Source organism: Chiloscyllium plagiosum, unplaced genomic scaffold, assembly GCF_037043375.1.
Source record: "Chiloscyllium plagiosum isolate Xiang-an unplaced genomic scaffold, Cpla_swu_hap1 HiC_scaffold_8, whole genome shotgun sequence".
Classification (NCBI taxonomy): domain Eukaryota; kingdom Metazoa; phylum Chordata; class Chondrichthyes; order Orectolobiformes; family Hemiscylliidae; genus Chiloscyllium; species Chiloscyllium plagiosum.
The window spans coordinates 40,186,733-40,204,951 of NW_028270146.1; the positions used below are offsets into that span (position 1 = coordinate 40,186,733).

The 18,219-nt window shown below is 40.9% G+C and overlaps 1 protein-coding gene across 6 annotated transcripts in view; it reads left to right on the forward strand.

Moving 5' to 3' along the window:
- The window catches only part of fancm (FA complementation group M), a 175,144-nt gene that overhangs the window by 117,703 nt on the left and 39,222 nt on the right, over window positions 1-18,219 (forward strand). For all 6 annotated transcript variants that reach the window (XM_087989733.1, XM_043697323.2, XM_043697322.2 and 3 more), the window contains 4 exons: window positions 9,856-9,938; window positions 11,651-11,716; window positions 13,751-13,855; window positions 17,118-17,271. In XM_087989733.1, the coding sequence (XP_087845859.1) occupies window positions 9,856-9,938; window positions 11,651-11,716; window positions 13,751-13,855; window positions 17,118-17,271 (408 nt within the window). The remainder of the gene's footprint in view (window positions 1-9,855; window positions 9,939-11,650; window positions 11,717-13,750; window positions 13,856-17,117; window positions 17,272-18,219) is intronic.

Genomic DNA, 18,219 nt, shown 5'->3' on the forward strand with positions numbered 1-18,219 from the left:
CTCCCACAACTTGCCCACCACTGACATCAGCCTCACTGGTCTATAATTCCCAGGCTTGTCCTTGCCATCTTTCTTAAATAGTGGCACCACTTGTGACTATCGATTATACAAATATTTCAGTAAGAGCCCCAGCAATCACTTCCCGAGCATCCCACAGAGTTCTAGGGTGCACCTGATCAGGTCTTGGGGATTTATCCACTTTTATACATTTCAGGACATCTAGCACTTCCTCTTCTGTAATATGGACATTTTTTAAGATGTCACTATCTAATTCCCTATGTTCTATATCTTCCATGTCCTTTTCCACAGTAAATACTGACGCAAAATACTCGTTTAGTATTTCCCCCATTGCCAGCGGCTCCAGACAAAGGTGGACTTGCTGATCTTTGAGGGCCCCTATTCTCTCCCTAGTTACCTTTTTGTCCTTAATGTATTTGTAAAAACCCTTTGGATTCTCCTTAACCCTATTTGCCAAAGCTATCTCATGACCCTTTTTTGCCGTCCTAATTTCCCTCTTGAGTATACTCCTACTGACTTTATACTCTTCTAAGGATTCTCTCATTCTCTCTTGTCTACACCTGACATATGCTTCCTTCTTTTTCTTAACCGGACCCTCAAATTTCTCTAGTTATCCAGCATGCTCTACACCTACCAGCCTTTCCTTTCACCCTAACTGGAATATACTGTCTCTGGACTCTAGTTACCTAATTTCTGAAGGCTTCCCATTTTCCAGCCATCCCTTTACCTGCGAACATTTGCCCCCAATCAGCTTTTGAGAGTTCTTGCCTAATTCCGTCAAAATTAGCCTTCCGCCAATTTAGAGCTTCAACTTTTATATCCACTCTCTTATTTTCCATCACTATTTTAAAACTAATAGATTTATTGTCCCAAAGTGCTCCCCCACTGACACCTCAGTCACTGTCCTGCCTTATTTCCCAAGAGTAGGTCAGGTGTTGCACCTTCTGTAGTTGTTACATCCACATACTGAATCAAAAAAATTTCTTGTACGCACATAGCAAATTCCTCACCATTTCAACCCTTAACATTATCGCAGTCCCATAGTTTGGAAAGTTCAAAATCCCTTACCATAACACCCTATTATTCTCACAGATAACTGAAATCTCCTTACAAATTTGTTTCTCAATTTCCCACCGACTATTGGGGGTTTATAATACAACCTCAGGAAGTTGATCAACCCTTTCTTGTTTCTCAGTTCCACCCAACTAACTTTCCTGGATGTATTTTTGGGAGCATCCTCCCTCAGTACGGCTGTAATGCTATCCCTTCTCAAAAATGCCACTCCCTCTCCTATCTTGCTTCCCTTTCTGTCCTTCCTATAGCATTTGTTTCCTGGAATATTAAGCTGCCCCCCTGAGCCACGTTTCAGTAATTGCTATGATATCCCAGTCCCATGTTCCTAACCATGCCCTGAGTTTTTCTGCCTTCCTTGTTGGGCTTCTTGCATTGAAATAAATGCAGTTTAATTTATCAGTCCTACCTTGTTCTCTGCTTTGTCCCTACCTGCCTTGACTATTTGACTCGTCTTTGTTCTCAACTGTACCCGTCTCATATTGATTTCTTCCTCACTATCTCCCTGGGTCCCACTCCTGCACCTTACTAGTTTAAATCCTCCTGAGTAGCTCTAGCAAATCTCCCTGCCAGTATATTATTCCCTTCCAATTCAGGTGCAATCCATCCTTCTTGAACAGGTCACTTTTACCCCAGAAGAGATTCCAATGATTCAAAAATGTGAATCCTTCTCCCATACATCAGCTCCTCAGTCATGCATTCATCTGCTCTATCCACCTATTCCTACCCTCACTAGCTCGTAGCACCGGGAGTAATCCAGATATTACTATTCTCGAGGACCTCTTTGAATTCCTGCCTAACTCTGTATTCTCTTTTCAGAATCTCATCCTTTTTCCTTTCCTGTCTGGTTGGCTCCAATGTGTACAATGACCTCCTGCTGGTCCCTCTCTCCCTTGAGACCATTCTGCACCGTATCTGACACATTCTTGATCCTTACAAAGAGATTTTGATCAATTGAGTCAAAGGTCGGCACTTTTTTCTTTGGAGCGTAGGAGGTTGAGGGGTGACATTATTGAGGTTTATAAAATCATGAGCGGCAAAGATAAAGTGAATATCTAGGGTCTTTCCCCTAGGATGGGGGAGTTTTAAAGTTGTGGGCATATTTATAAGGTGAGAGGAGAAAGATTTTAAAAGAACATGGGGGTGGGGAGCGCAACGTCTTTGTGCGTGGAATGAATTGACAGAGAAAATGGTTCGTGCAGAACCATTACAACATTTAAAAGACTTTTGGACAAGTTCATGAATAGGAAATGTTTAGAGGGATACGGACCAAGTGCAGGCTGGTGGTACTAGTTTAATTGGTGTACTTGGTCAGATTGGACTGGTTGGACCAAAGATTTCCTTGCTGTGTAATTATGATGCTATGAAACCTTTAAATAGCTGGAGAATAGCTTCATGTTGATGTCCAGTGAGAATAGTCATAAATTAATAGTAACTCACTTGTGAAGTCAAATAAAAGCTGGAGTTATTTGTGAAGTCAAATAAATGCAGCATTTTAAATATTCAAACTTGCTTTGCATTCCAGTGAGGTATAATTATACTGTAAAAAGAAACATGCATTACAAATAATATGTGCATTTTGTTCATATTTAGAAGGAAACATTCATTTCTGTCTTCTCCTTATGATTGATCCATGTTAATTAATATGTTTCTGTCAACATTAGAAATCAAAAGAAGATTAAGCCCAGGGTGCTTTTGCTCTCCATATGAAAATACTAAAACTTAAAAGTATGATTTGAAGGTTTTTTTTGATTTATTCATTTTGTGGGATGTAGGCAATGCTGGCTGGTCAACATTTATGGCCCATCCCTAGTTGCCCTTGAGAAGGTGGTAGTGAGCTGCCTTCTTGAACTGCTGCAGTCCACTTGCTGTGGGTTGACCTACCATGTCATCAGGGAGGGAATTTCAGGATTTTTGACTCAGCGACAGTGAGGGAATAGTGATATATTTCCAAGTCAGGATGATGATTGGCTTGGAGGCGAACTTGAAGGTGGTGGTGTTCTTGAATATCTGTTGCCCTTGTCCTTCTAGATGGAAGTTGTTATGGACTAGGCCAGACCACCCCCCTCCCCACAAAGCCTTACAAGAAGGTAGCCCAGACCCTAACTTTACTAGTTGTTTAAGCAAGTGTAAGGTGGGTATTCCAAGACAGAATCAGTTGGTCAAACCACTTAGTTTTAAACAAAACAGAATGTATTTATAAAATTACCAAATGAAACACAAAGAACAAAAACAGAATATCAAATAACTTATCCGAAAACCCAACAAATCATCACTCTTAATGATGCTGTTCGAAAATACTTGCAACAGTCTCCATAAACATCCCTTGGCACAAAAGGTAAAATCAAACACAAGTTCTTACAAGATGGGAGTCAGTGAAAGAGAACCAGCCTGAGCTTGCTTTCGAATTCCAGCAGAGTTTCTACACAACTATTTCTAAAAGAAACCAAACCAGAGAAAAACTGAGCTGGGAAAACTTGAAAGCTTTCTGCCTGCGGCAGTATCTGTTAGCTGTAAACAAGTTGGCCTTAAAACCCATCCAAACTCAGACTTTTCAGAACTTGTGTTTTTACGACCTCTTGAAGAAAAAACCAAGGACAACCTAACCTTGTTAAAGGAGCAGCTTCATCACGAAGTGGTCATGAGTTTGGGCGGTGCTGTGTGAGGATCTTTGGTGAATTTCTGCAGTGCATCTTGTAGATCCTGCTGCTACTGAGCATTGGTAGTGGAGGGAGTGGATGCTTATAAGGCTACATATGAGTCAAGTGGCTGCTTTGTCCTGAATGGAGTCAAACTTCTTGAGTGTTGTGGGGACAGCACTCATCCAGGCAAGTGAGGAGTATTCCATCACACTCCTGAATTGAGGCTTGTAGGTGATGAGGAGTTAGGTGAGTTACTCGCCACAGTATTCCTGGCCTCTGACCAGCTCTTGTAGCTGTTGTATTTATGTGGTGAGTTCAGTTGAGTTTCTGATTAATGATAACGTGCATGATGTTGATAGTGCGGGATTCGGTGTTGGTAATACCATTGAACATCAAGGGGCGGTTGTTAGGTTGTCTTTTGTTAGTGATGGTCATAGCCTAGCACTTGTGTGGCACAAATGATACTTGCCACTGGTTAGTCTCAGCCTAGATATTGTCCAGAGCTTGTATTTGGACATGGATCGCTTCAGTGTCTGAGGAGTCGCGAATGGTGCTGAACATTGTGCAGTCATCAACGAACATCCCTACTTCTGACGTTATGATGGTGGGAAAGTCATTGAGGCAGCTGAGGATGTTTGGGCCTAGAACACTATCCTGAGGAACTCCTGCAGAAATGTCCTGGAGCTGAGATGACTAATCTCCAGTAATCGCAACCATCTTCCTATGTGTCAGGTATGACTCTAACCTCCAGAGAGTTTTCCCTGTGATACTCAGTGATTCTAGTTTTGCTAGACCTCCATAATGCCACACCTGGTCAAACGTAGCCTTGATGCCAAGGGCTGTTTGTTCGTTTTTGAACCAAAGTTGTCAGGAGCTGAATGGCCGTGGCAGAACCCAAACTGGGCATCACTGGTTTGTTCAATTCAGTTGCATGACACTAATCATTTGCAATAAATTCTGTGTCTTATAATCCTGCTCCACAGCTACCTGATGAAGGAGCAGCACCTCGAAAGTTAGTACTTCCAAATAAACCTGTTGGAATATAACCTGGTGTTATGTGATTTTTTTTACTGTGTTCCCCCAGTCCAACACCGGCACATCCACACCATCACTATGCAAGTTATTGCTGAGCAGGTATTGTTTGATAGCACTGTTGATGAAACTTTCCATCCCTTTTACTGATGATTGACAGTAGACTGATCGGGCAGTAATTGGCTGGGTTGAATTTGTCCTTCTTTTTATGTACTTGGGTAGTTATCCACATTGTCGAGTAGATGCCAGTGTTGTAACTGTATTCGAAGAGTTTGACTAGGGGAACGGCAAGTTCTGGAGAATAAGTCTTTAGGATTATTGCCGGAATGTTGTAGCCTTTGCAGTATCCAGTGCCTCCAAGTGTTTTTTGATGTCACATGGAGTAAATTGAATTGGCTGAAGAACCTGGTATCTATAATGCAGGGACTACTGGATGGGGACCGAGATGGATCATTCACTCGGCACTTCTGGCTGTAGATTATTGCAAAATCTTCAGCCTTATCTTTTGCACTGGTGTACTGGGCTCTTCTGTCACTGAGTTTAGGGATATTTATAAAGATGCCTCTTCCAGTGAGTTGTTTAATCATTCATCACCATTCATGACTGGATGTGGCAGGACTGCAGAGCTTAGATCTGGTCCGTTGGTTGTGGGATCGCGTGGCTCTCTCTATTACTTACTGCTTATATTTTTTGGTATGCAAGTAGTCCTGTTTGGTGGCTTCACCAGGTTGACTCCTCATCTTCAGGTATGCTGGTGCTGGTTCTGGCATGCCCTCATGTACTCTTTGTTGAACCAGTGTTCATTCCCTGGCTTGACATTCATGCTTGAATGGGGAATATGCTGGGTCATGAATTAGAATTTGCGATGGAGTACAATGCTGCTGCTGTTAATGACCCACAGCACCTCCATGGATGCTCAGTCTTGAGTTGCTGGATATCTTTGAAGCGTGTCCCATTTGTCTCAACAAGAACTGTTGCTCTTACCGATACTATCATGGACAGATGCATCTGCAGCTGGCAGATTGGTAAGGATGAAGTCAAGTATGTTTTTCCCTCACCACCTGTCCCAGCCCTAGTCTAGCAACTATGTCTTTCAGGACCCGATCAGCTCAATCAGTAGTACTTCTGCCGAGCTACTCTTAATGGTGGACATTGAAATCCCCTACCCAGAATACATTGTGTGTATTCCTCAGTGCTAACCTCAGTGCTTCCCCCAAATGTTGTTCAACATGGAGGAGTATCGATTCATCGTCTGAGGAAGGATGGTACGTGCTAATCAGTAGGAGGGTTCCTTGCCCACGTTTAACTTGAAGCCATAAGACCTCATGATGTTCCAGAGTCAATGTTGAAGACTCACCGAGCAACTGCCTCCTGACTGTGTCGCACTGTGTGGCCACCTCTGCTGGATCTGCCTTGCAGGTGAGACAGGATATATCCAGGGATGGTGATGGTGGTATCTGTGACATTTTCTCTCAGGCATGATTCTGTGAGTATGACTATGTCAGGCTATTGTTTACCAGTCAATGAGAAAGCTATCCCAATTTTGGCACTAGACTCCAGATGTTAGGAGAACTTTGCAGGGTCAACAAGGCCATTTCTGCCACTGTCTTTTTCGGTGCCTAGGTGGATGTCAGGTGATTCTATGGTTTCATTTCTTTGAGACCTTGTAATTCGTACAACCGAATGGCTTGCTGGGCCATTTCAGAAGGCGGTTGAGAGTCAATCACATTGTTGTGGGTTTGGAGTTCCATGTAGGCCAGAGCAGACGAGGATGGCAAATTTCCTTCCCTTAAGGACATTTGTGAACCAGATGGGATTTTCTGACAGTTGGCATTGATTTCACGGTCATCAGTGAATTTTTTTTTTTATATAGATATTTTTATTAGAAATTTAACATTTTTACAAGTTTACAAAAATAAACAAAACTTCAGATATAAACATTGATATACAATTAGCTCAAATATACAATATCCAAAATTTAACAAAAAAAACAAAAAAAAAACAAAAAATAAGAAAAAATAACAAACAAAACTCAACTATCTACTAATCTAACCTACAACTAACCAGAGTGTATATTTAAGTCTCTTACGTGCTCGGAATGTGTTAACATCAGATGTAATAAAACCCGTATTCGTGTGGAATTCCTCCCCCGAGGGGCCCCGGATCAGCCAGGTTTGTAATCTCAATTAAATAAAAGCCCTTGTTAGGATAGCCGAAATATCTGTATTTATGTAATTCAAGAAGGGCTGCCATATTTTATAAAATAATTCGGTCTTTCGGTGCACCATATTTGTAAGGAAGTCAAGGGGAATACATTCCATAATTAATCTGTGCCAATTTGAAAGTCCAGGGGGGCCTTCAGCCGCCCAGTTCACCAAAATATTTTTCCTTGCACAGAAAGAAAGAATAGAAAATAGTCTCTTCCCGTACGTGTCCAGGGAGGGAAAGTTCGAAAAGCCCAAGAGGAGAGATACAGGGTCCACTTTAATTTCCGTTCCTAAAATTTCTGTCAGGGTACTTGCTACTTTAGTCCAATATCTACGGATCTTATGACAGGTCCATAGGCAATGTACAAGAGTGCCCACCTCTATTTTGCATTTAGGACACATTGGAGATGTTCCTGCCTTAAATTTTGCCAGTCGAACCGGTGCTATATGGGCCCTATGAAGTATCTTCAGCTGGATAGCCTGGGTTTTGTTACAGATAGTAATTCTTCTAGCATTTTCCCAAATATCATTCCATTATAAATTTAAAGGGGTGTGCCGGGGGGCAGTACAAATTTAAAATCCCATATTCCTCTCCATTTATGAGGGCTTTAATCAAGATATATCGTCCAGATTCGTCTTTTATCTGCTTTAGGATTTTGAAAGGGAAATTCTTCCGAACAAGAATAACAACTCCCCTGCTTTTTGAGCTAAAAGAAGAAAAAAAGGCCTGATCAAATCCGCCCTGTTGTAATTTCAAGTGTTCTTTATCCGACAGGTGTGTCTCCTGTAGGAGAGCTATATCAACTCTTTCCTTCTTAAGATTTGATAATATTTTCTTCCTTTTGATTGGCGAATTACTCCCCTTGACATTCCAGGTGCACCACTTAACCGACTGATCAACCATAATCATCTGGGCAAATCTGAGACCCCTCGGGAGGGGGAACCCTATCCAGAACATCCCGAGCGTAGAACATATAAAATTTACAAAAATAAAACCTCTTTAATACACCCACAACAATACAATAAAAAACTATTTCTAAATAAAAAAAATATAAAACGTATCGAAGTGGAGATTTTCCCCCTTGTTCCCAGGGGGTGTCACTTCCTCTCCAAAAGTCCATCATATCCTCTCCCAACCAATGCCCCACCCTTGACCCAAGCACTCCTCAATAAAATGAGGAGAATTCAAATATAATACAAAGCTCGAGTTAACAGTGAGCACCCTACCCCCACCCATACCAACACCTGGATATATTTGGTAATGTTAATACCATATATAAACATATAACTATAAAATTACCACCTCAACAAATAATAATTAAATATAATAATACAAAATAACAAGGGGAAAACAACCCCGCTCCTAGAGACAGAGGTAAAATTGAATAAGGTAACCACCTCCCCCCACCAACATTAACCAAATCCCCCAGCTTTTATATGTATATACACACACATATGCATACATCCCTCATATATACATAAAATAATAACAGAAAACAACCCCACCGGGGGGGGAGAAAATCAAATCCCTCTCCCCACCCCCCATGATTTTATTAAACAGTAAGGTAAGAGAAAAAAAAAGGGGGGATATAAACCAAAGTGGGGGGAAAGGCAAACCAACATCCATTATGTCTTACAGTTTATCTAAGAGAGTCCAAGAATTCCTTAGCCTTTTCTGGTGATCCGAAGTTATATACGGATCCTTCATGGTTAAAGCATAACGTCGCTGGGTAGCGTAAGGAGTACTGAATATTTAAGTCCCTTAAACGCTTCTTCGCCTCGTCGAATGCCTTCCTCTTTTGAACCAGAGCCGGGGAAATGTCCTGAAATAGCATGATCTTGGATCCTTTATAGATCATAGCTTGGGGGTCTTTTCTGAGATTTCTAGAGGCTTCTAGAAGTATTTGCCTCTCCTTGTAGCTCTGCAGCCGGAACAGGACCGGGCGTGGGCGCTGGTTCGAGCCGGGCCCGCATATTGCGACCCGGTAGGCTCATTCCACCCTTATGGCCTGATCCAGCTTGCAGATTTAAAAGCTGTGGCAGCCACTGCTGGAGGAATGCTGTAAGCTGGCCTTCCTCTTCCCGTTCGGGAAGGCCCAGCAAACAAATATTTTTTCGACGACCTCGATTATCGAGGTCGTCAATATGATTTTCCAAGGTCCGAACTCGCTGCTCGAGAGTCCGGACCTGATCCACGGTCGATTGATGGTAGTTTCGGAGGTTGCGGCCTTTAACTCCGCCCCTCCGACTCGGCACTCGATTTCTTGGATTTCTTGGTCGTGCTTCTGCAGCGCGGCCGAGAGCGAGTCCCAATGATTTCTGGATTCTGCAATAAAGGCATCGATCTTCGAATCCAGCTTGGAAATCATTTCTGCAAGGCTTGTCACTGTAGGTAAGTCCCACGGGGCGGATGTGGACGCCTCTGCTGCAGCTGGAGAGGATGGGGGAGGGGTTCCTGCTTGCTGAGAGCTGCGGGCTCCCTTCCCTTTAGTCATTTTTACTTAGGATTAAATTGTTTAAATGTAATATTACACAACTAATTAAATTTCACAACTTTTATAGATGATTTGGTGAGCGTGGTAGGGGGTGGGTGACCCACTGTACCCAAGTCTTGGGAGGAGCACTATAGACTCAGTCTTGCTGGGTCGCCGCCATCTTGGATCCCATCAGTGGATTCTTAATTCCAGATTTATTTTTTTCTTTATTGAATTCAAATTCCACCATTTGCCGTGCTGGGATTCAAACCTGGGACCCCACAACATTGTCTGGGTTTGTGGATTAATAGTGTAGTGATAATACCACGAGGCCTTACCTTTTTGTGATTATTTCCAGGATGTTTATTAATTAACTGTTTCTGATTTATGGGAAAATGTTGCTTTCCTCAGGTGGGTGCAACAGTGAGAGTGAGGATGAAGTTATCAGAAGACCTTATAAAAGAATTAAAGTTGGTGTTCTGGAATCGCCTGAAGTGAGTACATTATTTGATAACTGGCATTGAAATACACTGTTGTACAGGATAATTCAAATGCATTTTTACAATGTCAAAACTTGATTAAGATGAATGTAACTTCTTTTAAACCAAGACTGTGTATGAAAGTGCTTTGGGTGCTACAAATTTATAGTTCTAAGTGTGATGCTGGAACGTCTACACTCACAGATCATCAAACCTATGATAGACAAGAACATCCTTCAGCTGTAGTACCTAGGGAGCGTAGAGTGTAGGTGCACTCAAGCTGCCTTCGGAGAAAATTGATTTGGAGCAATAGGAACAGGTTTCATTTGAAATGGCCTACCTCCTTCAGATTGCTAAGAGGCAGGACTTGGTTTCATCTTCTGGAGAGAGATTTCAAAGGATGTTAAAAACCAGCAACCTACACCTTTCTTTGCAAAAACATAACACCTATTTGTGTATTTGCTCCCACAATAGCTAACTGTGACGATGCACGGGACAGGTTTTTTGATGATCTGCACCATATCCTATAATCAGTTCTTATAGCTGGCAAAATTATCCTTCTACTCAATTTTATTGCTAGTTTTGGATATTGGCTAGTTTTGGGTAGACATCCTTGTTCAATACTAAGTAGAAAAGGAAATCTTGAATGGATCTTTGCTGTTTCAGTTGTGTGCCAAGTATAATCTCTCAATGACCAGGAGTGACCCTCTGAACTTGTCAGACATTCAGCTGAATTATGTGCCTTTTACTCTGTTGATCTGCTTTTTCCCAAATCTCTACCAGTAGGCTGATGACCACGTCTTGCAATTTATTTCTACTAAAGTCTTGCCTAACGAAACAAAATCTAGCATTTTCAATTTGGGCAAGTTGAAATTTCCAAGCATTACAGCCCTTAGCAGATTAATGGTTTCCACAATCCTTTGAATGAATAATGTTTTGAGATTTTATTTTGAGATGTTCTAACTCTAGTGTTAATATTGTTTGTAATGGTTCTGAATTCTTCTATCAGAAAATAATTTCTCTGTCTTATCAGATTATTTTATTTTAAAATCCTTAATTATATCACCTTTCAAACTCAACTTAATGCAGTTGTTAAGTCCCTTTATACTATTATAGTATGAATTGGTGCTCTACCCTTCACCGTCCAACACATTCTTTATAAAATGTGGTATTTAACATTAAGCACATATTCGAGATATTGTTTGATGAAGTTTTTGGCAGCTGAAGCTTTACTGCACCTTGGGTGAGGCAGGGAAAGATTAATTAAATTATATGAAATGGTGATATTAAATCATTTAAATGTAGGTATATTTATGTTCATAATAGCACATTTAAAGGAAAACTGGAAGTTGGAAATATTTACAGCTGTGATGTACAGAACAATGAGGCTGCACTACATTGCCCTATGTTACCAGAACTGTTGGTAGTTTGAGGACTTGATGCTGTTGAACGGCACTTCCTTCACAGAGTTAGAAAGACCCTTATGACATCAATTGAGATAGATGCTTTTTACCTTTCTTTCCATTTGCCATTGGAATGTGACCAATGGAAACTAAAGGAATAGGTCAAAAGACCCCCAATGACCAGACAGTGAAAAAGAATAATTAAATTGAATTTGAAACTGTTTAGTATGTACAATTGAAATTCCTGCCTGTGCTGTTTGTAATGAGCAATGGTGATTAGTAGTCATAAATTTTTAATTTTTACCTAAATGTTCTATGTTACAGGTAACTCTAACCTATGAGCACAACTCTCCTGTTTTACCCAACTGGAAAGCCAGGAAAATGCTTAATGTATGTAAATAATTTAATTCTAGGGGAACATATAGTATATATATCTGTTTAATAGGTTTGAAATGGTACTGGGATTTGAGCTGAAAATGTGTTGCTGGAAAAGCGCAGCAGGTCAGGCAGCATCCAGGGAACAGGAGAATCGACGTTTCGGGCATAAGTCCTTCTTCAGGAATGAGGAAAGTTTGTCCAGCAGGTTAAGATAAAAGGTAGGGAGGATGGACTTGGGGGAGGGGTGTTGGAAATGTGATAGGTGGAAAGAGGTCAAGGTGAGGGTGATAGGTCGGAGTGGGATGGGGGCAGAGAGGTCAGGAAGAAGATTGCAGGTTAGGAAGGTGGTGCTGAATTCGATGGATTTGACTGAGACAAGGTGGGGGGAGGGGAAATCAGGAAACTGGTGAAATCCGAGTTCATCCCTTGTGGTTGGAGGGTTCCTAGGCGGAAGATGAGGCGCTCTTCCTCCAACCGTCATGTTGTTGTGGTCCGGCGATGGAGGATTCCAAAGGCCTGCATATCCTTGGTGGAATGGGAGGGGGAGTTGAAGTGTTGAGCCACAGGGTGGTTGGGTTGGTTGGTCCGGGTGTCCCAGAGGTGTTCTCTGAAACGCTCCGCAAGTAGGCGGCCTGTCTCCCCAATATAGAGGAGGCCACATCGGGTGCAGAGGATGCAATAGGTGATGTGTGTGGAGGTGCAGGTGAATCTGTGGCGGATATGGACACGACGGTTGGAGGAAGAGCGCCTCATCTTCCGCCTAGGAACCCTCCAACCACAAGGGATGAACTCGGATTTCACCAGTTTCCTCATTTCCCCTCCCCCCACCTTGTCTCAGTCAAATCCATCGAATTCAGCACCACCTTCCTAACCGCAATCTTCTTCCTGACCTCTCCGCCCCCACCCCAGTCTGACCTATCACCCTCACCTTGACCTCTTTCCACCTATCACATTTCCAACGCCCCTCCCCCAAGTCCCTCCTCCCTACCTTTTATCTTCGCCTGCTGGACAAACTTTCCTCATTCCTGAAGAAGGGCTAATGCCCGAAACGTCGATTCTCCTGTTCCCTGGATGCTGCCTGACCTGCTGCGCTTTTCCAGCAACACATTTTCAGCTCTGATCTCCAGCATCTGCAGACCTCACTTTCTCCTACTGGGATTTGAACCCATTATTCATTATTATAGGGGTTAAAGTCAACTGTGTCACTGAATGTTTTCTAATTATATTTGGGAGTTTGCCTCGATATTTCTTAGAAGTATAGTAGCACCTCGACATACGAACGACCCCGTTCATGAACAAATCAGTTTATGAACAGGATTATATATAAAATTTTGCTTCAACGTACGTACGAAATTCACGGTACGAACGCAAAAAGCCCGTGTGCGACCACGTGGTTTCATTGTTCTGCTTTGCTACATGCTTGTTGAATGCAAAAGCTCTCAGGCCCCGCGTGATCTCATTCAGTTCGTCTTTGGTGCGTGCGCTGTGAACAGCCGTCCAAGCATTCTTACGCTATCCGAACAATGGGAAAAATTGATTCAGTTCGCGAACGGATTAAGTTCGTAAGTCGAGGCGCTACTGTATATGAAAAACAGAGTTACGTTTTTTTCTAGAAATTCAGTCTGATGCTAGTGCAATGTAATTTTCCTTTTACTTTAAAACTGTTGCCATTATCAATTTGAAAGTCTAGATATGTGATTAAAGTAAGTATATGACAGTAATTTACAACTATTCAAATATAAGAACAACTAATACTCAAAGAGTTGATGGTTTTTATTACCTGTAGCACTGCGATTCTCTACACATAGCTGTTTGATAAAAGGTTCTGCATGAAGCCATTACTCTATGTTTCAGATCTAGAATTATAGCTTTTGAATTGTAGGAAATGCTCCTGGTAGTTTGCAGTGACATTACATTTATTAGTAAAATATTTCCTAATTTCCACTCGTTCGCAGTTGGTCTTTTGTATATATCATTGAAGTGTCAACTAAACATTTGGATGAAAAAATAATTAAATCTTGATCTTTGGATTGCTTAATTTCTCAGTTAGGCTTCACAGACAGTGAAGATGATGATTTTAAAGAAACTTCAAGCAAGAATAATAATGGTGCCAAATTGTTTAGAAATATTCATCAATCCCGGAGGCGAGAGGTAGGTACAGTTTTAGTTGCATATTCAATTACTGCAATATGCAGTATTTGATCTATTTTAGAAGTTGTAGACCACTGATTTGGTATAAGATGTATTATTATCACACAGGACCAGTACAAACACCTGATAGTTTTAGAACAAATTAAAGATTTTACAAAATTAGTTATTGGATAGTTAAAGAATTTATAATTTTTGAATTTGATAACCTTTGAATTTGATTTGTGCAATTTAAAAAAAAAAAAATGGCTGCCATGGAAATGTTGCCTTGGGCAAATCATGTTGCTTTCAAGTTGCTGTATTCATATAAATGAATTATCTAACTTCTCTGGCAGAATAATCACAAGATTTGAGTATAAGAGAATGAACATGTTTATTCCAAGGCATTTTTTCCTTTAGCCACTTTTCCCTTCAGCCACTAATAACTAAACTGTTGATTATAATCTGTTCTGTAGGTTACAAGTAAATAACTTTACCATGTTAAATTTTCTACCCCTAAATGCAATCAAAGTGGTGAGTGTATTAAAAACAAGATTACTATAGAAGCCATGGTAAAATGGTATGCTTTTGGTTTTCGATTCTCATCTGATTACAGCTAGTCAATGTTCCATGCTACATTGATTGGTTTTAAAAATTAATCCCTACACTCATCCCTGGAACACCTAGGCAGCATTAGATGCCTGCTAATCGATTGTAGCTCAGCCTTCAACACCATTGTCCCCTCCAGACTGACCTCAAAACTCTGAGACCTCTGCCTCAGCTCCACCTTCTGCAACTGGATCCTTAGCTTTCTGACCCACTGACTACAAGCAGTGAAGATAGACAATTGCACCTGCTCCACAATAGCACTGAACACGAGTCCCCCCAACCCCCATCCAAGGATATGTTCTCAGCCCCCTGCTGTAATCCCTGTACACCCATGACTCTGTTGCCAAATTATGAATGAATGCCATCTTCAAATTTGCTGATGACACGACTGTGGTAGGACAGAAATCAAACAACGATGAGTCAGAATACAGAAAGGAGATAGAGGGCTTGATGATGGGGTGCATTGAGAATAACCCCTCTCTCAATTTCGGCAAAACTAAAGAACTGAGCATTGACTTCTGAAAGAAGCTCCCAGCTACATTAATGCAGCTGAGGTTGAGAGGGTGGAGACTGTAAAGTGCCTAGGAGTGGCAATAACTGACAATCTATCCTGGACTTTCCACATAGATGCGACGGTCAAGAAGGCAGCTCAGGAAATTTAGCATGTCCTCAAGGTCCCTCACCAACTTTTACAGATGCACCATAGAAAGCAAAGTATCTGGATGCATAACGACCTGATAGGGCAACTACTCTGCCAAAAAACTACAGAAGTTTGTATACACAGCCCAGACCATTACAGAAGCCAACCTTCCACCCATGGACTCCATTTACATGCGGAAAGGCTACCAATATCATCAAAGAGCCATCGTGCCCCAGTATTGCTCTCCTTCAACCTCTTCTGTCAGGCAGAAGATAGAGATGCTTGAATGCATGGGCCAGCTTCTTCCCTGCTGTTGTTAGACTGATGGATGGACTCTCTAACTTGCTAATGTTGATCTTGCCTAGTGCACGCCCTGTGCGATTTAACCTATATGTCTTTGTCCAAGTTTCTTTTTTACCTTATGATCTGTATGTTCTTGCTTAGTATGCCTGGACTGCTCTTAAATAAAGCTTTTCACTGTATTTAGATACATGTGATAATAAATCAGTCAATCAACCTGGGATGATCTATATCCAATCCTTTGTCTGTCCAACTCTTTTTTTTTTTTCTTCTTTTTCTGTGAGTTCTATCTCCATTTATCATTTAGTGTTCACCCTATCTTCTACATAAAAAAAAATCCTTTTCCTAACTACCATCAGTTCTGAAGAAGGGTCACTGGATTCGAAACGTTAACTCTGATTTCTCTTCTCAAATGCTGCCAGATCTGAAAATTTCCAGCAATTTCTTTGGTTGAATCTGAATTGCTTTCTGAAATGGCCTCGCAAGCCACTCACCTTAAATGCAATTAGGGACAGGCAGTAATTGCTGGCCTTAGCAGTGATGCCCACTTCCCATGAACTTTGAATTAAATAACGAACCAGTTGGACAGCCATTGTAACAAAATTGATCAAGGCTTCTTTTTACCAGTGTAAAACCAAGTAGCTTGAATTATGAAGTTGTTATGGGCGAAGTAAGATTGGATCTGGAAAAATTCAAAGTTGAGAGGAATGATTTATTTTAACCTGGCACTCAAATGATCTTCTATGCATATAATTACTGCAACAACACATTACATTTGTATGGAAATTTTAAATAATAAAGTACCTTGAGGCACTAAATTTAACTTTAGCACTTTCTGACATAAGAATTCAATTGTGGAAAACTATTATGAACTTCTGCAGAATGTTTAGTGTGGCATTTTTTCCAATCTAATTCTTTGTGCAGATTTGCAAGAGTAAGAAAATGACATGTGACACATCCCACATTCTTGATGACCTGAAATCTTTTGTCTTAACTGCTTTTAAGTGGAGGCAAATGCAGCAACAAATCTGTGCAATGTTCCCATGATGTCCTGTTGATATGTTACTTGATTGTTGACCAAGACATGGGGACACAAGGCAGCACAGTGATTAGCATTGCTGCCTCACAGCACTAGGATCCCAGGTTTGATTCATCTCCATCTGTATGGAGCTTTCATGTTCTCTCCACTGCTGCGTGTGTTTCATCCAGGTGCTCCGGTTTCCTCCCACAGTTCAAAGATGTGCAGGTTAGGTGGATTGGCCATGTTTAAAAAATAATTGCCCGTAGTATCCAATATGCAGGTTTGATGGTTAGCCATGGTAAAAACCCCAGTTTTGGGGGTAGGGCGTGTCTGGGTGGCATCCTCTTTGTGCACTGTGGGAGTCCTATGATTCTATGAAAATGTTTGAGTAGACTCATAGGATCTTTTGCATCCATGTGGTCAAGCAGATGGGTCGCGCTTTAACACGTCATCCAAAAAAGTAATCCGATGTCCCCACCTAAATTATGTGTTCAAGCCTTTTAAGTAAAGAGATAACATGCGTATGTATATTTGTGTATTAATTTGCATGAGAACAGTTTCATGGTATCAGTAACGTGACCAAACTATAAAAGGTCGTCTTTTTAATACAGGGCAGCTCAACTTTCTTTTTTCCAAGGCATGTATCTGGAAGGTTAGGTTGGTAACGTTTTGCAATTTATACTAGTTAGTTGACTGTTGTCTTGGTTTATTTTTAGCATGTTGCTCGACAGTTTCTTGATGAAGAGGCTGAGCTTTCCTTGGATGGAGCTGAATATGTGTCCTCCGATGAAGATGACTGTGACAATATCAACGATGATTCTTTGAAAGGTTTCATAAATGATGAATCTCAGCTTTCACAAGTTATAAGTGGTAAGATTCTGCAATAATTCATAATATTAACTTAAGGCACATTAGTTAGTACTTATAGTTATGTCCATGTTATTTGGAACATTTTTTTTTCCCCAAGAGTTAGAAAGCTGGCTGCTCACTGATATCCAGTGAATAGCTGAGCTAAATAAACTAGAAAGGTTTGCTATTTGTTTCATGTTAAGTTGAATGATCTCAGCCAGCATTTACATCAGTGATTAACGTATATATACCAATTTAGGACATGGTCAGATTTAACTTCGGTTGCATTATAGTCAAACAGCATATTGAATGTACTGTGTAGGTTTACCAGAATTATAGACAAGTTGTGCAAGTTACTGGAATGTGCCAGGTGCATCTCTTTTGGGGGGAAAATGTCTGTGTATTCTTTTTAATGTATTTTTATGAAAAAAACATTTTTTTTTCTTTTGAGTATTACAACAAATACAAAACCAAACAATTCAAACTAATATTAAAAAACAAACCTGTTAATTACATAAATATCAACTAATAACTAAGCTAAAAAAGAAAAGTCTTAACAATAGTAATAATGATAACCATTACACAGCTCAGCAAAACAAAGCAATAGCCCTCGATCATCGAACGCATGAATTTATACACCTTCATATGTTTGTAGTTCCTCCCCTCTGGATACCAGATTCTTTACATAGAATTGCCATAGCTATATAAAGGCTCTTATTATTATGGTGGACAAATCTGTACCCAGGTAGTTCAGAAAGGGCCACCACGTCTTATAGAAATTCAGTTTTATGGTGCACCATAGTCTGAAGGAGGTCCAAGGGGATGTGCTCTATGACCAGCTTACGCCAGTCTGCCAGCCCCAGGGGATCTTCTGACACCCACCCTAATTGAGTGTTCTTCCTGGCAAAAAAAAGTATACTGAAAAGCCTTATTTTGTGTCTGTCTGATTAAAGTGAATTAACAAAGCCA